This window comes from Neodiprion pinetum, chromosome 5 (genome assembly GCF_021155775.2).
Source record: "Neodiprion pinetum isolate iyNeoPine1 chromosome 5, iyNeoPine1.2, whole genome shotgun sequence".
NCBI classification, from domain to species: domain Eukaryota; kingdom Metazoa; phylum Arthropoda; class Insecta; order Hymenoptera; family Diprionidae; genus Neodiprion; species Neodiprion pinetum.
In genome coordinates, this window is record NC_060236.1 from 29,498,764 (window position 1) to 29,520,004 (window position 21,241).

General features: G+C 41.6%; 1 protein-coding gene across 3 annotated transcripts; it reads left to right on the top strand.

The window, feature by feature from the left end:
* Positions 1–327: 327 nt before the first annotated feature.
* Positions 328–19,570, top strand: tup (LIM1_Isl and LIM2_Isl domain-containing protein tup). 3 transcript variants are annotated; one of them, XM_046626698.2, is made up of 6 exons: positions 328–1,299; positions 8,719–8,905; positions 10,615–10,919; positions 13,394–13,698; positions 14,634–14,855; positions 15,659–19,570. In XM_046626698.2, exons 1-6 carry the CDS (start codon positions 1,182–1,184, stop codon positions 15,890–15,892), a joined length of 1,371 nt encoding a protein of 456 aa, XP_046482654.1. In that variant the 5' UTR covers positions 328–1,181; the 3' UTR covers positions 15,893–19,570. The 3 variants fall into 3 exon arrangements, with proteins under 3 accessions (XP_046482654.1, XP_046482655.1, XP_046482656.1); XM_046626699.2 differs by having other exon boundaries at positions 14,649–14,855; positions 15,659–19,569; XM_046626700.2 differs by lacking the exon at positions 15,659–19,570 and adding an exon at positions 15,460–15,559.
* Positions 19,571–21,241: the final 1,671 nt, after the last annotated feature.

A 21,241-nucleotide genomic window follows, 5' to 3' on the forward strand; every position in this document is an offset into this window, starting at 1 on the left:
CCAGCCCAAACCTCGACCCAGCCCAACCCCGTGTCGTCCCCGTGGGCGCGGTGCTCCCCGTTCCCCAGGGAGTCGAGGGGCGCGGGGAGCCCGGCCGGAATACGTAATCGATTAGGGAGTCGGCCATTTTGTTGCTGGATCGGAGAGCTTATCCAATGGGAATCCGAGGAGGCGTGGAAACAGCCACCCGCGCTGTGTGCGGCTAGTTGCTGAACGCGCCTGAAATCGAGCTGCTCACCGACCCGGAGCCAAGGCTTCTCGTGGGGGAAACCCAGGTCGTGGGCGGGTAGGCGCCAAACGGTTTCAGTGCCTCGCTGGGCCCCGCGCTGTCAACTTTGTCGGGGCTGACGTGCGTCGAGTTACGCCGGCGGAGAGACGTAGTCAGCAACTAACGATAAACCGAAATCCAAGGTGCAACGCGAAAAAAGTTCACCACCACCGCCACCACCACCACCTTTCCTTGCCCCAGCTGACGCCAGTTTATAAGTTAAAACGCGTGAACGTGAACCTAGATCCGATCATTCCCTCGGCGGTGCAGTACCTGGTATTGATACCTTGTTCAGTAACGGGGTGCAATTTAACTGCAACGACGGAAGCGAAATAATGAGAAGAAGAAAAAACGTGCACGAGATGTTTCAAGATTTCCTTCAACTACCAAAACCCTGCAGTGCTGTAATTCGTCATGTTCACTTTGTAATTGTTCAATTTTATAAGGACACATGTAGGAATGTTTTAATTACTGCTGAGTTCTGATGGTGAAGAGTGAAATTTTTAACGTATAATTTTATCACAACAATTTGTTACTCAGTGCGGAGATTTTTGTTTACAACTTTTTATCACATACGACTGAAGAGTTCGAATATTATCGACGTAATAAGACAGCAGATGCTCGGTACAAGATACAATTGATCATATAGATTATCTTCACACGACTCACCGATTACCGGTGATCAGTTGTTTGGAAATCGAAATTTAAACACTTTGTTATCAACATCGTCGGCATTATTGCGCCCATCGTGAATTACAAGTGCAGATCAGACAAAGCTGCAGATCTGGATTATCGGAGTAGTGGTGTTTTAACAGTGACCAAGTACCGTCGAACACCGTTAATTACAAATCAACGATTTAATCATCGGGTGAAGTGCTCAGTGAGAAGCGCAGAAATAGGGGGTCCCAGCGCTATGCAGAGGGCCAGCATTGGCGGAGGTCCCGGGCCTCTGGGCCTGCAGGGGCCCCCACGGTCCCTAAAAATATCGCCTGTCAAAATTCAAGATGAGTCCGGAGACCCTTTGTCCCAAAGTACGTATACCCTTTTCCTTATCCGCATGCAGCACTGTATATATGTATTTAAAAAACATTACGCCCGTCGTATGCTCTCCGTTTGGTTTGCAAGCAGCTAGACAACTCCACACCATGCATACCTCGAAGTCATTATAGAGTAGCGTATATCAATCGGGTTCTGATCGGTTTTGCAAACCTGATCGGCGGTCGTTTAATTCACGACCTTGTACTGTAACGATCTCACGCTGGTAGTCGGTTCAACATCCACGACTCTCCATTGGCACAAGGTGGACCAGGTAAACCGTCTGCCTGCGTAGAGGAAAAGCTCCATTCCATTATACGAAATTCACATCAGAATATTCATTACAGCGTTACGTCAGCGATATTCTATACCAACGATACGATAATACCGATCAACGTAAAAGGGGAAGCTGAATCGTTCTCAGCAACAATTCATTGGTTCGAAAATAAAATAATCATCAGTCTTGTTGTCATCGTTTTCAACGTATGCAGTCGGATACGATCAGAGTATCGTAGGCAAAACTACCCGCCTAGTGAATAGCAGAATTCTCGACAAAGTTCAACTAAAATTCGGAACGTAATACAAAGGGCTGGCACCACTCACCGCGTGGCATATTACAACTACAATACCCAAGCGATCAGTTTACCACCTTATTATCCCCGATACAGTTGCGTAAGCCGGTTGTCCCCGAGCGATTATTAACGACGAGGCGTATATAGTAGTTCACAATTATAGAGCGGCGGATCCTCGGGATGAGATCCAAGCACATAGTTCAGGCGTGGGTGCCCATGCCTCCTAGAAATGCGAACCGATTTAATCAGGCAAAGTGCTACTGAGCAGTAGACTCACAGTTCTGACTCGGTATAAGGTACCCTGTACCTCACACACACACACACACACACACACATACACATACACGCCACATGTATACCTAACTTACGCGTCGAGGGTTGCTCCGCGAATAGTCCGGGGTGGGTGATTTACTTTTCGGTTCACGGTACGCACACGGCGTCCTGCAGGGGTGACCGAGATGCAACGAAACAACTAGAGTATGATCAGCCGATTAGAGTGCAGATGTTCTCATCCGAAGATTATCGTCGGAACCGTTTCGTTTCACCCTCCTCTACCTACACCTAAGGGGCACCGATACTGTACCGATACTCGAACTGCACTACGTAGCATGCGGATATGCCCGATGTGCATGTCCTCACACTTCTAAGTAGGGTTCGCGAGTCATGCGCCTGCGAATGGGGGGGGGGGGGGGGGGGGGGAGAGGGACAAACTTGGCGATGTTCGAAGCTTGCAGCAACGGCCACGGGACTTTTACCGAGCCGGCTAGCCGAGGGGAACACAAGTTCCGCCGGGGACCAGGGTCGCCCTGCAGGGTATAAGGCGGGGGACAGGGTGAGCCTGATTGAATTATCATGAGTGTTTGCGGAGCGGCGGCCTGCAATTGAATTAGGCCTATATTGCTATCCGGCTGAAGGAAGCCCGCAGCCTCTCTCCCTCTCTCTTTCTCTTTCTCTCTCTCTCTCTCTCGCTCCGTTTTTCCTTTTGGTTTTTTAGCCCCCGTACACCCGAACATCTTATATCTCTGTACCAGACTTTTCTTTGTCTCACCCCACCTCGCCTAAGCCGAATATCTTCGCTCCATCATTTCTATTAATACCTGAACACTCTCTCGATGTATATCGGTACGAAGCCCAGATAGATTGTTATTCTATGCGTATGAAGAAAAAAAAAAAAAAGAAGAAAGAGGAAAAAAAATAAATAAATTCTTTTGCCTTGGCGTAAAGCACCGCGTAATTTCATCCTCATCGAAATTCGAAAATTTTTCCTTAAACAATGGAGAATTTCAGGCTATAATGTCTCACGGACGGAAGGCGAAATAGCGACGCTCCGTGTTTCGATGCAATCAGCCGGTCTTATAGGCGCCACCGTAAAAGTATACACGGATTTTTCAACGCTGACTGCACGCCAGGTATAGCCTGAGGACTAAGAAGGGTAAGCGCCGTTTCGAGGGTGTCGTAGAAACTTTGGCCTCGAAATTTTTACCGGAAAAAAGGCCTCGTGTCCGTTTTCGACGCAGGTCAAGCGCCAGTAACCTTAAACCTCAAACCTTAAACCGGGGACCCGGATGTCCGAGGACATTCATTGGACACTCGGTCGGATTGAGCCGCCTGCTTTCTGTCACTGTCGACACTTTCCAAAACACCCGAATCGCCTTCAGAGTATAATATTGTGTCATTTTTGATTTTAGACATAAATGACAACGGTAATTTAGAGATCTTTGGAATTATATAGTTATGCGAACGCGGGCACGTTCCATATATAATGCGAGAGGAATCGCCCTGCACTTAAACCGTAACTGTCAACCCAGGGAATCCCCGCGCTAATTGCGGGCTTTAATCCGGTGCACGGTAACGAGGCTCGAACTACTTCCGGACTACGCGGGCTCTTACGGCTTTGCAAAGCGCCTTCGCTTACTCTTCTTCGACTTTTATCTGATCCGAGAGCATTTACGCGATCCTATCGGGGTTTTTTTGACAAGAAAAAAATGAACCTCCGGCCTTCAATTATTGCGGTATTTACAAGGTCTCAAAGAGCTGCTGCGAAGAGAAAAAACGAATAATTATACCTGCTATTGTATTGTAAGACGGGCTGACGGTTCAGGTCTAATCGTTGCCTACCTACCAAAGTCGTCGCGAAAATTATCGCACGTACTGTAGTTGTTTTTTCTTTTTTTTTTTTTTCTTATTTCTTTTTCGGGTTAGGGTAAAAAAATCGTAGATCGAATCGTCGGATCTAAGTTGAGATAACGCATACAGACGCTAATTGGCGCGGCGAATCCGGAGGATCAGGGTCCGATTTCGAGGGTCTCCGGAGTTTCTACTAAACTTACCGATTTTCGGGGATCGGAGAAGAGTCCTGCGGCGGTTGATCAGGTGCAGCAGCGGTTTTCGATCGAACCGTGTATATATCTTTCGGCGTCTCCCGGTGCAGCAGCGTCACCAACACACCGAATGGCCGGTGACCCGGCAGCTCGGACTCGCGCCCGACATTATACAAGTATAAAAGATTAAAGCAGAACTGAGTCAAAGGAATTAGAACCTGCTCTTCGGCGACGCTGGGGCGCCGGCAGGACGCCGCCAGGACGCGTAGGAATGCTGGCCACTGATAAAGACTCGACCAACACCTACATAAATTTAACGGGGATATCTAAAGACAACCTTTGGTTCATTTAAGCGTACATCCTAAATTTAGTACCCAACAGAGTATATCTTCTACCCTTCAACCGCGCTCACGTTTTTCTTTTTGTTTCTATTTTTTTTTTTTTTGTTTTTTGTTTTCCTCGTTCTACCAACCCTTATTGGTACGTAACATAGGTACATGTACAAGTATGATATACAATGGGTGACATTGTTTATAAGTCGAATCTGCTGGTATTCAAATTTTCGGATTAAAACGTCTGTGATTCTCAGCAGTTTCACGAACTTGCAGGGTCTGATAAAATTTTTCATATTTTTTTTTTTTCTCTTTTCTCTCTCTGTCTATCTTCACCCCGGCACCACCGGGGCTAAGGGCCGAAGATTTTTGGGATATAGATCGTGAGGGAGGGCCGGGGACAGCCGGGTGACCGGATCGGCGCCGAGCCGCGTGTCAGGAATGTCTGGTTAGCAGTTCACAGACGCCGACTTGGGTGTCCGACGCCGACCGCGTTCGCTCGGTATTTCATTAACACCTCCGCTAATTATTATCCTTTCCTTTTGCCATCTTCATATTACACTGCACGATCATTTCGATTGCCCCTCCCCCCCGTTCCCTTCCAACCATTCGAACGCAACACAACGTCGCTATACAACAACGACAATTTATCTTAATCTTCAATCGCCTTGTATCCGAGGTTATTACATCCCCTATTAACCGCTGTTCATGATCGTTTCGACGTAAGTCACCGCGCATTTCAGAGGATAGCATTTCTTTCAACGAAGTTTATGCTTTAAAAAAAAAATTTGAATAGTCTTTGTTCGTCTAATCACGGAGGAAATAAAAGTGTAGATTTTACTCAAAACTGCAGCATATGTGGGTGACATCACGTTTATCGGTAAAATATACCTCGTAAAATGCAGAATTTGCTGTGGAAAATCTACTCTATTTATTGTAAAAAAAAAGAAAAGCTCTTGACACAGGTATTTTTGACCAAGAACATTAATGCGTACCTTTTTTCGTATAGTTTTGAGTAAAATCTGCTGGTTTTCTTCTCTCAGTGATATTCTTAACGTTGTTGTCAAAAAATATAATTTACTTTCGGGTGACTGTTCTATTTTATCCGTGTTCTCAATTTTCTAATTTCTCTGCATGGCAGTGTAATATGCACTTTCAACTTGGAGATAAGTAGGTACACAGCTTTGCGTGTGACCAGCGAGAGACTCGGTCTCACTTCTTTTTAACGATATTGCTACTACAATTCAATGAATACCATTTTCACGTATCGATTCAAAACTCTTTGGTATCTTTTTGAGATTGATATTATAGTCGCTCTCAGGCGATGAACAGATGTTTTCATACGAAGCCGCATTTTTAGCGATGGTATATCCTGAGTAAACTCTGCAGTTGATGTTTTAATTCTTATTTCGTTTTTTTTTTTTTTAATATGCTTCAATATTTATGGAACATATTTGCAGGCGTGAAGTTGCTAAAGTAAATTTAAAAACAGAATTTTTTCGGCAGATCTATCTTTCTTCAAAAAACTGAGGGTGACGTACTTACGTAATAGTTAACACTGCAGTTACGATGAACTCGCAAAAAAATCTTGTTTGATTTATTTGGAAGATAAAATTTTTTATTTGATTCAACCATAATTTATTTAAACCCGACACATCAATTCTTCTCGCGCAAGTAAATTTTATCATACGTTTGTATTTGAATAGATGTTTTATTCTACGTCTGGATAAAGATATCTTTTATGCATTATACTAATGTTCGAGAGTTGGAAGTTACATTATTATTTACTATGCAAGATTCACGACTGCCATTATATTTCAGAGAGCAGCTCGATTATTACTTTTATATTATACTCAATGATATTTTAAGAAAACTACAGAGTATCGTTAATAAATTCTAAGCCTCCTGTATGTGAGTTACAAGCTTGTAAATTTCATCGAAAATTTTCTGTTACAAATTTAATCACAAGTATCTTGTGCCAGCATTAGAATTCACTTTACGAATATTTGTTAAACAGTTTTGAAATTTTTTCATCACTACAAATGTGTAAGTTTGAAACTGATCTGCGGTATTTTATAACAAATATTTGAACCTCGTGAATCCTTTTACACCAAAGCGTTCAACAAATATTCGATTCATCTTGATTATTACTTCACTCTGTTTCTGTACTTTTACGTGTCAAGATAGATGGATTTTTCAAAGGATTTATTAGTGATTTACTGTGAAAGCGATTCTTGAAGCTTTTTTTCGACTGTCATCTCGATTACTACACATATATTCTCGAGAATCAGAAATGCCTGAGAGCTAAATTTCAAAGAAATGTAGAGCAATTCTTCTGACTGAAATTCACGCGCGCTTATTTTTTATTATATGTAATAATCATTTGAGGCGATATTTATGTATAGTTGTAATTGTTTTTAACGCCCGTTCATATCATACATTCATTTATTGTTTTGATTTGATTTTTGTTTTATATCACAACAAATTTCTAACCAAGCGAAATACCATTCATAAATTATACTTGTGCACTGATATTGTTCGATCCATTTCAGCACTACTTGCAAATTTTTTCTGACCGAAAATGCGTGGATTAGTATAAAGCAAATACTGCGTGAATTTGATAGTAAATTTCTGGAACGTGCTGGTATAGGTACAATTAAATCGTTGTACTCAATTTTTAAAGTGTTATGAGATCGATCCTGAAGACGTTTTTCTCTCGTATATCGGTACACATGCACAGTCAAAGTAAAACCTGGCAGAAAACGTTTAAGCACAGATCTGATCGTTCGTCAAAAGCATTGGCAATTTGACACAGCGACTCTATAATTACAAAATTCGGGAACAAATTGTAAATGTACATCGTTGGCCAATCTGTTAGTGAGTGATCGGTTACAGAATGTCTCTTAACAAATTTCAAAGTTCTTCCTCGAACTACGGAGTTTGTACCTCACAACAATCGCTTTTACTTTAACTGCCCGAAGCTATGAGAGCCGGCGTCTCACAAATCCTGACTCTCACCTGATAATACTTGAAAACCCTAAGTAAACTGTGCCCCGAAACAAAAAATCTCTCTACGGAAACACCGGTCCCCCCTCTCAAAGTGTCCCCTTTCATAGTCCGGCAAATGGAATAATGATCAATGTTGAGCCTTACATATATACGTACATATATACGTATGTACTGGGATATGTTTTCGTAGAAATGATTTAACGATATTTTCAAAAGTGCCTTTGTTATACTTTTATGGTTTAAACTATCTCTAGGAAGCACTATTGAAGACTTTCGATTTATAATTTCCATTATAGATTTCGTCCGCACTATTTATCTCGGCATATTGTTTCACCCTGAAATCAAAGCGACCTTTAAAACTGTTCTAACGCCAGTAGTGATCAAGTACGGATATAGAGCTAGTAGTCCGGTGTGCGGCTCTTCGCAGGCTTGTATTTTCGCAATCCACATCTTACAGCGCAGCGTTGAGAAGACGAAGGGCGCATGTGTGCGCGCACGCGCCGCGCGGCTTTCGAATCTGATGGCATTCACGCATAGACTCACACTAGCACGCAGACTGTGAGCACAGGCTCGTTCTACGCTGGCGCAGATTTTCTGCCGAAGAGCCTCCGGAGGGTGGAGTTTGAGGCCCATGAGCGGTGTAGCGGCACGGGGAACTGGACACATAACTCCGCCCATAACCATTTTAGGAACTCTCCGCTCCTCACGCACTCCGCCCATCGAGCAGGTTTTCCTTCACGTTGACGTTTACCTTTTTCATTTTCGCATGCACATAGGGGTCTAGTCTCACTCGAGTAGTGAAACCACCGCGATATATGTTAGGCGCGATGTCCGATTTCAATCCGTTTAACGTGTCCAGACGTAGATTTCACTCTCTTCACTCGGCTCCTTCTCTCCTACCATCGGCAGCAGACTGCGCAGATCCTGCGATCGGTCTCACATAGGTGTCATGCACACGCGATTCTGTAACATAACGTCGATGATTCAAGGTGACTCGTTTATCCTGCATCTCATCACGACGACCACGACGATGATATTGATGACGGTGATTAGCCTGATAGGTTCTCCTTTGGCACATTATGCTAGCTGCAGACTCATAATCAGACACGTAGGTGTGCCCAGTGAAATTTCTACCACTTGTATAAATTTATCCGTAATTATTCGAATATTCTACATTTCAGCAAGCAGGACTTCCCACTGCGTCGGATGCGGTGGACGGATACACGACCAATGGATACTCCGGGTTGCACCTGACCTCGAATGGCACGCGGCGTGTCTGCGATGCGCCGAATGCCAGCAATTCTTAGACGAAACTTGTACCTGCTTCGTACGCGATGGGAAAACCTACTGCAAACGAGACTATGTCAAGTACGTACTATAATCATATGATCCGTAGCATACTCTGCGTTTATATTCAGTCAAAGTTATTCCTGCACCTACTTCTAAATGCCTTCTTCTCTCTGTCCCGAAATATACGCGATTATAAGTACATAAACGATCATACAATTGTGACGCTTCTGCGATTTAGAGTATCAGTGGTTAAATTTTATTCTTCATTGATCCATTATTTTCTTCCAAACGATTTCAGGCGCAGTGCCTCAATCTTATTTGATTATACGATAGAAATTGTCACACTATAGTATATGGATGCAGTGACGTAATATGATGTACTTGACTGTTTATGGAGTACTCATGACGACAGTGATTAATGGGCGACTACCTATAATTCGCTAATTCAGATTCGGAGATCGGGACGTGGATTGGAAAAACCGAGCACGCTATAGTTGAGTGGGAATAAGCGAGAAATAAAGAAAGAGAGATTCAGGCGAGTAGAAGGGAGGGTGTAATAGGAGATAAGGCGATATATGTATAGCGCGGGTGGCCGAGGAAGAAGGAACACCCACGCCGTGCCGAAGTTTCGAGTCAGAGAGACAGGAGGACAGGAACAACAAACGCGTGTCCGTTACCCAGTTTCGTGGCAGCGGACCTCGTGGTGATTTAGGCTGTCGGATATGCGTCCGACCTTCCAACGACGTATTCAAATAAACAAAATGTCTCTTTTCTTATCGGCGTTATGCGTATAATGCGTATAGGCGACGATCGGTTAAAAAACTCCCCGAACCACCCCCGCCGTATTTATGCCTGCCTGTACGACTCTTGTTTTCTCTCAATATCTATATGCGATCGAGTAAAAACAAACCGTGTACACGTGCTATAAGAGAAGTAATATAATGCACAGAGATATGGACGATGTATACCACCACTTTAGACAGCTAAACGTTTTATATCATTCGCAGTTTCGACATATCCGGCAGAGAAAAGTATACTATTTTCGGAAATTGTTTAACAACCAAAGTTTTAACCTCGCGTTTAATGGATTATTATCCTACATGAGAAGGTATCGTTCTTTCCCGAAATAGATTTTTTGTCCGTCGGATTGAAGTCAGCGTAGCACCGCAAAAATTCAGATTTATAACAACGCGAAAGAATTCTCAGAATGCTTAATATAATACGTCCGATGAAGCCAAAATCCAAATCAAACGTCAGTTGAGTTTCTCTTTTCTATGTGACGTGGACGGTTTTTGAGATACTTACAAATGTACATAGTGCAAATCGATCGTCTTGAGATATTTTTATCAGACGTTGAATTGTGGGTGTTTATAATAAAAGGAACGTATAAAAGACGTATGCTTCTCACATGTGACTTTAAATCCAAATTATGTGATAGACGCGTTTTGAGAAACCGTGCACGCTCAATTCATAAGTACATTCAACTTTTGCCAACCCAAGCCAAAGCTAACACCGACGATCGGTGAATAAGTTCGACAAAGGCATGGTAAATAATCTATATGTTATTGGCAAAGGAATAAGAAGATCTGGGTACAATAAGAGTACAGCTTTTTATTAAATTCTCTAATGAGATTCTAGTGACAAAGCTTTGAATTTAGTGCGATTTGTGTACGCAATGCGCTTATTCTTTGCCTGAGAGAATCCTCTTCGGAGTTATAATGATCTCGCGTATTTATGTTCCATCACACACGATCATGAATGACATTTAATTACCGGTTTCCCGCCAGGTTGTTCGGTACGAAATGCGACAAGTGCAGCCAGTCCTTTAGTAAAAACGATTTCGTGATGCGGGCGAAGAGCAAGATCTACCATATCGAGTGTTTTCGGTGCTCAGCCTGCATGCGGCAGTTGGTACCCGGCGACGAATTCGCCCTGAGACACGACGGGCTCTTTTGTCGCCACGACCACGACGTTCTCGAAGGTGGCAAGCTCTGTTCTGGCCCCGGAGGAGTCCCCGGTAGCGAAAACAACAACAACGCCTCCCTAACGAACAACAACCACCACCTCCATCCGAACGACGGTTCGATGTCTGGTAAGTAAAAAAGAAGATAAACAATTATATATTAAATGTAAAATTGTAACGGACATTGAATTGAAGAGATGGATTAAAACAAGTGCTGTCATTCACGCACGATGCAGTATATTGTGTAACAAGAAGGCAAACTCGGTCTTTTCGGGCCGAGCGTAAGTTTCTAACATGAGTCGTAGGTGAAGTCGAAGCCAAATATTGCAAATACGCAAGGCGAAAAGATCGTATTGCCTTCTTCTTGCACATGATTCTTTATATTGATGAAGGAAATTGATGTCAGGGTCGCTTAATATCAGATTAGTTCGCGACAGCGCATGCCCATTAACTCCTAGAACTGAAAAGTGATCTTTTCTGTACTCCACGCATGCGTATACGCAGACTAACTCGAACGTCTACATAGAAACGGGTACTTTGCGTATGAAAAACACGCATGGAAAAAGGCGTGAAACATGCTCGCGTCATATAAAATTCATTCCACTTACGAATCGCGCAGCTGACTGAGGCGCGAAATTGGCATGCAGTAATTGGTACGGGTTATGATCAAACGAGGGAGCCGACACCTCGGCTAATGCAGGATCACGTTCTCGCACCATCAGGGTGGCCCTGCACATCGGCGATCGAAGTGCGGAGCTCGTGCCGTGGCCATAGCGATAGGATCAGGAGGAATAATTAGGTGTTGATAATTGGAGTTACTCCGGGCGTAAAGGCTTGACCACCGGACCTTCCACGGCTCAAGGGATTAAGTAGGGATTAATCGGGATGATGCTGGATGCTCGAAAGAGCTTATAAACCTTAGGCCGAGGCGCGTAGCAGCTTCTTCTGCACCCACGCGTCCCTCCAGCCGCGTATGTGTGCAGGTACCCTTAATTTGTGTACCTATAATCTGTACGCATAAATATACACCCTACAAATGTGTGCACACAGTGTTCGGAGATAAACATTGTCTGGATCAACCAGGCAGGATGTACCTACCTCGTTATGGTACTTTACGGGGGAAAACAGTGTGTAAGGTGCATACAGAATGCTCAGGTTCACGGGTTTCCAGTTTCGAAAGCCGATCATTACCTACCCACCTAACTTTGCATTGTTTGAGAAGCGTCTGGTGCCAATGATTTCCGTTCGAACTCAAATCGTCCTCTCGTATGGAACGCGAGGAAGATCAAAACGAATGACCGGCTTCAGGTGCGCGATTGCTACGTGACCGAGAAGCCGTGTGATATCTTTGGAATCGTTGAATTCGTTTTGCTCGACGAGTGGCTGATCCCGTTGCCCGAACGTCCTTCTCATACCGGATTCACATGCCACCGAGATGAGCCCAGGATGTGGATTTTGACTGGACCGAACGATTAATGCGATACGGAGTCGCGTATATAGGAACGCTGAGCATGGGAGAGAGGTGTCAAATGTAGCACCACCCTGCCAACTACCGGGGCACACATCGACGCACGACTTTCACGTTTATTTGTAGATTCACAGCGAGTAGCAGCAGCAGCAGCAGCAGCAGCAGCAGCAGTAGCAGAAGCTTGAGAAGCAGGTCCGGCATCACTGGTGTACGTGCCATTGTTAATCTCAAAGTTTCGGTCCTGCAGAGACGAGATTCAAAACCATAAAGCGGCTGCATGCTCCGTCGCCTTATATATATACGACTCGTACGAGTCGTTAATGTAGCGATGATACAAAGAGGGGAAAAAATTGGCGCATGTTATAACGTTAATAGTTTATCAGATTTTCACGCGTTTATCAGCCCGGTATGTTGGACTTTAGCGTGTGACACAATGCCCATTTACACGGATCTTGTACTGGTATAACAAGACGAAGTAAACTGTGCCCCATACGTGCACGAGATGGTATAAATCGATACTGCTGACTTATCGTTGGGTATATGAGGTTGAATTTGTACTCGTGAAATGTAAAGGAGTCATCGATGTCGATTGCGATACACATTATATCAGAAACACGGTTCTCGGAGCTGTACCAGTTGTTGTCACGATAGCGTGTGTTTGAACTGGACACACAGAGCGGGACAATCTCAAAGCTTTGTGGTCGACAGTGCTCGCCGCTCTTCTCTGCATCCAGAGTCAGTTGCGCGACATCCGGATCGCCCCCTGCAACAGGACCACTGTTCACTGCTGCAGCTTCACGTCGAAAGAGGTGAAGAGCCTCTCTACGCTTTAGGGCACTTCGTTCCTCGTCCATCCAGTTTGCTTAGGACATTGACAATTTACCAGTGGGATTTTCCTGCCTTCTCCTCTTACTCTACTAACATCTCTCCGCCGCAGCCTCGGCTCGCCTCAAATCAGAGTAGACCAAAGAAATGGTAAAAGAGGAAAAATAGTGTGTATAAAAGACTGGAAAGAGACTAAACAAAAACGCCGCGCGGCTTACCTTCTCGATGTAGCCTGAATGGCCAGCTGCTCTTGACTTATAACTTCTGGCTGAAAATAATTTTCGGGGTTTCGTTTACCGCTCGTTTACAGACTCCGGGTCAGAAAGCGGGTCTCACAAGGCTGGAACCGGTGGACCTCGAGGATCTGGAGGTCACAAAGGTGGCGGTGGATCCGACGGGAAACCGACCAGGGTGCGGACGGTGCTTAACGAAAAACAGCTACACACCTTGAGGACCTGCTACGCGGCGAATCCGAGACCGGACGCTCTGATGAAGGAACAACTCGTCGAGATGACCGGACTCAGTCCCAGGGTCATCAGGGTCTGGTTTCAGAACAAACGGTGCAAGGACAAGAAGAAAACCATCGCCATGAAGCAACAGATGCAGCAAGAAAAGGTAATAAACTTTTTTTCACGCAATTCTGCGACGGGATCCGAAACGAGTATAATCTTTGAGAATAAACCCTAGCGACGAAGAATTGTGAATTTCCTGAGCCGAATGCCGAGTTTTCGGACTTTCGTCTACGGCGAGTGAAATTATAACTAAACTATTCACGACCGCATTTTGCTGGACGTTTAAAGATGCTCGGCATCTGATCAGCGTTAGAAACGATCACGTGTATAACAGAAATGGAATCACAAGCGCGAAATCACGCCGGTTATGTTGACTTAGTGTCAGCGTTGACAGCTAAGCTTGTCAAAAATTTTTAAACAATATTTCCGAGATCCCAGTGTAGAAGTTTGTAGCTGATATACGTATGTTATACCTACGCTATTTCACGCCAGGCATTCAGAGCTTCAAGAACATTTCTGAGCCGCTGCCCGAGCTTGTCAAACACCATAATTTTATCTGTTAAAATGAAGTTTAAGTTATGTGTCATATGTGTATACCAATATGCCTTGTACATACTTGATCCTCAACAGGCATGGTCATCTTTCAATATCCGCCAAATTGTTGTGCTTGAAAAATTTTCACCCAGCTTTTCCGAATACTTGATCATATTTTCGGTTGGAGTTCGAACAATTTCAAACAATTCATCCTTCGTTATTTTATTTTCGCACATTGATCTTTCCAAGTTTTGACCCCCATCCATATTCTCTAATCTTCAGATCAATATAATTTGTTCCTTGTGCGGTTCTTTTGAACGTTTGCAAACATTCATACTTTTGTCAAAGATTTATAAAACTCGCTACAGCGCAAAGCAGTTGCGCTATAACAAACCTCCTTCAAATCCACCATGTCGAACCCTAAGAAAGTTCGGAAGTTTTTATCAATAATCGGATTTTTTATTTTTATATATTTTTTTTTCTTAATAAGCTAATGGCTCGAAGTATTTCCCGTTGCAGGACGGGCGAAAATTGGGCTTCGGCGGGATGCACGGGATCCCAATGGTAGCCAGCAGTCCGGTACGCCACGAAAGTCCAATCGGAATGACGCCCCTCGAGGTCCAAGCGTATCAACCGCCCTGGAAGGCTCTTTCAGACTTCGCCCTCCACACGGATCTCGATCGGCTCGATCCAAACGCCCCGCCGTTTCATCACCTGGTCTCGCAGGTGAGTCGCGGGCCAATTTTATAAGAATTGGATAAAAACAGGTGTAATTAAAACTATACTACTGCCTAAGTACTGGAATATTCGTATTAATTGCGATCGCCAACACCACGGACACAACGTGGAAGACACCACCTTGTGGTAGAAAATACATTTACATGCGGTCCATTGCACCACAGTCGTATTTAATAACAAAAGTAGTTTCTCATCGCATAGACCCTGACGATGCATTAACCTAATGCAACGAAATAAAAAGTCGAAAACTTACAAGAAGTTTTTCATGCCTTGGTGTATTCGTGCAATTCACCTTACCCGATCAGCTGACAACCCTTTGGACGCCATATTGAATCTCTCAATACCGTTGTCCTTCTACTTTTTTTCTTTTCTTGTTCCAGCCATAGTCAGTCTTAACTAACTGCACTCGATATCATTTATTTTGGCTATTATCGCGATCTATCCATTATTTATCTTGAAAAGTTTCAGTTAGCTGACGTTATTCGGTGTTCAATGCGAGACACAAATAACCTCAAAAAAAAAAAAGGGAACTCTTTTACCCAGTATAAAGCTAGAAAATGGATTCCTGTAATTGAATTACCGCTAATTGCAGTAATACATTCAACGAATGGGAGGAGAAAGGTTTTGCACGCGAATTTTGTTCACCGTTCCAAGTTTTCACATCAGTAATGCACCGCGTAAGCTGCTCCGCAGATGACAGTAAAGATAAGCAAAATTTGACTTGATCGGTAAAAACCGACTGTATAAAATCCTTTAGAGCCGAACTATCTCCCCGTTTTCTCCTTCCGCAGATGCATGGCTACGACCTTCACGGAGGACCCCCACCCCCTCTGCCTCCTCCAGGTATGCTTGGCGGTCCGATGAGCGACGGAGGCGGCGGTGGAGGCCCTTTGCCACCCCCGGGTGGTCACCACCCTGGCGGAGGTGGTCCGGACATGGGCCAACACCCGGACAGCACGGATAGCTACGTGACGTATCTCGAAAGCGACAGCGACTCCCTTCACCACGACACAGGAAGTCCATAGTGCCATCCGCTCAACTTGTGTTGCACCTACCACCAATCCTCTGCCGTCGTCGCACCTGCAGCCTCGTCCGAAATCGTACCGTGCATCACCTACAGCGTGCCCTAGCGAAGAACGTTTAAAAAGCGTTCCAAAACTGTTATAGTCGGTAAATAGTGAAGAAATAGAGGTAGGTGTGTGTGTGTGTGTGTGTGTGTTTGCATGTGTGCGTGCGTGCGTGTTTGTGCGCTACTGCTGTTTAAAATTGTTACCATCTTTAGTGCGGAACGGAATATTGTGCGAATCAAGTGCGGGCTCGTTGTTCTCATTATTATAATTATTTTCTATTAATGTTGCATCTGTTACGTTTTAACGTACGACAGCGAAAACTGCAGGAAATAATCAATCTGATCGAAAAGTTGTAAAGCGATAAGTATGCAACGCCGAGAAAGTCTCGTTGATTGTTGTTATTTTTTTTTTTTTTTTACCTTTCTTTTAACATTTGAATTGATACTCTGTTGTTTCAATTTTTTATAAGGGCGTGGGAGTTTGACAGATTTGCGTATAACCTTGTAGTGCAAGATCTAATTATAATTATCTTATTGGTTTTTCTCTGCGAAATTAATCGAAAAACTAAGGATCGGTGATTCGGACTTTAATGAATCAGGATCTGTATGAACTTTCATAGTTCAAAAAATGAGATTTTAATTTTCAAGGCATGAATAATAATAATTAATTTTGCGAAGTTTCATTCTTGGACAATTTCTCCGGGAAGATTCAATCGTGCAACGTCAATCGATCGTCAGACAATATTTAAGAGTTCTTCCATCCCACAATTGTTAAAATAAAAGTATTTTCAAACAGGTAACCGTGGGTGACAGATATCGCGTGTATAATTGATGAATATTTCATTTCGTTGAATGACGGTCAGGGTTGGAACGATGCACATTAAGCAATCAATTTTATTTTCTGTACGACGTTTCGGCAGGACCCGCCTATCATCATCAGGTTTTTTTTAATATAAATAATAACACATTTTTATTTGACTTACACTTGTTCACTAACTTTCACGCTAAGAATATTGCACAGCTAGGTAATTATTTATCTCTATTACATCTAAATACTTTATAGTATTTTTAAAATTCACAATGCACATAAATGCCAAAGTTTAATATTTTATCTTATTGTTTAAGCCGCTATGGAAGATTAAATTATTTAACACTTGTATAAATCGACATTCCCTAACGCTTGCGATGTTAATTGCATGGTGTTCGAGATGAAAGTGAATACCAACATAACTATACCGACCGAACTGTTCTCACGACGGTCAATTTTAACAACAATATTTGTAAGTCAAGTACCTGGTTACGTATTTGTTTGTGGACTGGCGTAATTGCTTAAATAAAATTCTATGCCAATTTCTATTGACAATTTAGATGATGTCCGAATAGAGGTCACTCAGGTTTTGTATGTCAGTTCTTTTGTTGACTCTATTGTTTTTCGATATGTGTAACATTTCCTTGATAAGCCTTTTGTGCCAGTCGAAACTGCTATACTAGAACACACCAACATTGTATATAAAATCGAATGTAAGGCTGTGACAAGTGTTATATAGGCCAATCGCCACATCACCTCAAAAAAACGAATAGCAAATCATAAGTATGATTTAAAAACGCGTGATCCTGATAGATCTGCTCTGGCTCAGCATTCATTGGTTGAAGGGCATGATTTCGACTTTGAAAATGAAAAAATAATTGACAAACAAACCAACTGGCATAGAACGCTTATCAACGAAATGATACACATATCTAGAAACAATACAGTCAACAGAAGAACTGCCATACAATACCTGAGTCACCTCTATTCGGACGTCCTCTAAATTGTCAATAGAAATTGGCATAAAATTTTATGTAAGCAATCACGCCAGTACAAAAACAAATACGTAACCAGGTACTTGACTTACAAATATTGTTAAAATTGACCATCGTGAGAACAGTTCGGTTGGTGGTATAGTTATGTTGGTATTCACTTCCTTCTCGAACACCATGCGATTAACATCGCAAGCGTTAAAGAATGTCGATTTATACAAGTGTTTAAATAATTTAATCTTCCATAGTAGTTTAAACAATAAGATAAAATATTAAACGTTGGCGTTTATGTACATTATGAAATTTAAAAACAGTATAAAGTATTTAGATGTAATAGAGATAAATAATTAACCAGCTGTGCAATATTCTTAACGTGACAGGTAGTGAACAAGTGTAAGTCATATAAAAATGTGTTATTATTTATATTAAAGAAACCTGACGATGGTAGGCGGGGCCTGCCGAAACGTCGTACAGAAAATAAAATTGATTGCTTAATGTGCGTGGTTCCAACCCTGACCGTGATCCAACGAAATCAAATATTCATAGTATCCACACGGTCACGAACTTCAACTCATCTGTATAATCAATTGACAGAGTAATTTGTTGCAAAGCTGAAAAGGATCCTGAAATTCTAATACCCATGGATATGTAATTCGTAGAGTTTATAGATACATCAATTTTGGCAAAATTAGATGTACCGTGAATTCACTAAAACATGCACATAACATGTGTATCTTAAGCTTGCGAGGCTTGTCCTGAAACATAAATCACACGCTGCTTGTACACAGGAAAATCGTTGTATGTACAGCTATACATATATGCATACAAACGTCGAAACACTGAGAAGATATCGTCGCTATAATATACTCAGGCACAAGAAATAATTTAGTATAAATATCGAATAACGTACATGTATACATATAAGTGTATATATTATATACAGATTATTATTATTATTAATATTATTATATTGCCATTACGGATACGCGTATGTCATAACCCCAAAATAAGTTATATATACTTGTATTAATATCAAATTCTAACCAATGTTATATGTATACGTAAAATATTATACATATAATATTTGTTTTTGTTACATGTTTTGTTTTATTTTTCTTTCATTACGTTTCTCTATTTACTTTAGCCTTTCATTTTCACTTAATACCAAAGTGTGCAGGTCGCGATACATAATTCAAACGCACTAAACTATACATATACATATAAATATAAGATTGTAAATAATATTGATGAATATTTTAATTCAAACTAACTGTAATAACTAATTGATTATTAAATAATAATAATAATAATAATAACAATAATAACAATAATAATATTAATAGTAATCAAGAACAAATCTGATAATATTTGTATTGTATCCTGTATATTGAAGTAATTATATACGTGTACTACTGCATCTGCTGCACCTATGCGGTAGCTTTGTATAAACTCGTTATATATACGTACGCCACAAGCTCTCTTGTATATGTATTATATAATAGGTATAAAGTATCGTACGATCAGTTCTTATGTAGTAATTATCTATAATAGTAATAACGTAATATGTTTCCAAAATTTGGTCAAATTTTGGATTTGTATAATATTTCTACACCGGCACAATATGTATATATCATACACACAACACATATTATAAATATGTGTATTATATGCATATACAGATTAGTGTGATGATTACATGAATATATGTATATGTGTATACACATATGTATATACATATATAAATAAGCGCAATAAATTGTCGACTTCAATATACCTTACCGTTTTATCGCTTACTCAAGTATCGCACGGATACCTATAAAAATTTTTCTAATAGCTCCCAGCTTGATTGTTAAAAAAATTGATAAAATATTACGTTTTTACGAGTTTTAACGTTATTATTTACGTGGCAGAATTACTTAGTTAATTGCAAACAAATAAATTCTCAACTGTCGAAATGAGGCTAGTCGGTCAATTTGTTATTTTTCGTGGATTTATTAATTTTCCCAGCTTTATCGTCAAGAGAATGGAAAAGATATTACCTATTTACGAATTCACCGTCATCATTTACGCAAAAGAATTCATTAGTTCATCATAGTATTTCATTCCAGACGCAAATTTCCGCGGTAGGTAACTGTTCATTGAAAGATAAGGCTGATCTTTGGTAATCTTACTTTCTGTCGGTCAAACAGATATTGATCGCTCACTCTGCGCTACCACTAATACAAAGCACCACGCGTATGGTAAACGGGTTCAGCCGTACGAAGAAAGCTTCGTATTCAAACCGTCAATGCGTCCGTTTCAGTAAAGGCAACGTGAAGTACAGCAAGTGCGAGTCAGATACAATATTTCGAACGAACGCTAAAGAAAATATGCCGCCGAAATATAAACCGGTAAATAATACCGCGCCATATAAGTTATACATTATCAATTAAACTGTTTAACGCTCGGATTTAACTCCCGCACTCTATTTGCATGGATAATTTTCGTAAATTTACTTATCGTTAACGTGTTTTGAAATTTGAGGTTAGGTCGAATTAACAAGATCCACTGCTGTGTCTACCGCGCTGCCACTCACAGGATAAAATAGAATGCGAACAGCGCCGACAATGTAGTATCGATTCGTTATGAAATCGAAGTTTCTAACGATAACGTAACGAAACGAGAGGAAAAAATTCATTATTGTGCAATTTCAAAATAACTTTCAAAGAACTGGTTTTACAAAATGTGACTATGTTTCGTTTAGTATAGTTTACTAAATTTCAGACAATCCCAAAGATGCGAAGTAACGATTTGTCCTAAACTTGCATCGTTATAGTAACGTTACTAACTTCAACCTCATGATTTATTCGATTTCATCCTGGTTTTAAGTCAAATTGAAATGTTAGTTAAATCAGATTCAATTTTATAAACATTATGTTTGCGAATGTCGTATTTGATTGTTAAAGTAGTCTGTTTTTTTTTTTAATCGTATTTCCAATGATACGGTATCTTGATGTAACGAAGTGAATGCTTCACAATTTGCAAACAATTCTCTATCATTGATATTCGTACAATGTGCCTAGAGCAATCAAGTACTCAATCTGATAATTTCGTTGCCACATTGCTCATTGGTAGCAACGTTGGTGGCTACAGCCAAAAAGTTAAAATCACGTTCTTTATATGTTTTATCAAAAAACCACACTTCATGCAGGGTGGAAGGACCTTTCCTCCGAAAATTAAACCGACCTCGTTACCACCTCAAACGCTGAACAGCATCCCGGGCGCCGAATCCGCATCGACATCTACTTCCAATAGCTTGGATCGCGAAGCTGAAGATAAATTTGAGGTGGAACTATGCTGGTGCATTCAGCAGCTCCAGACAGCTCTGGATTCCGGAAAGCTTACCGAAAAACAGACACTGGATACTAGCAAGACATTGAACGTGTTAAAGAGTAATACAGCACCTTTGATCAAGAAAAGACAATTCATGCGGACTACGTTCGGCGATTACAGAACCAAAATGGCT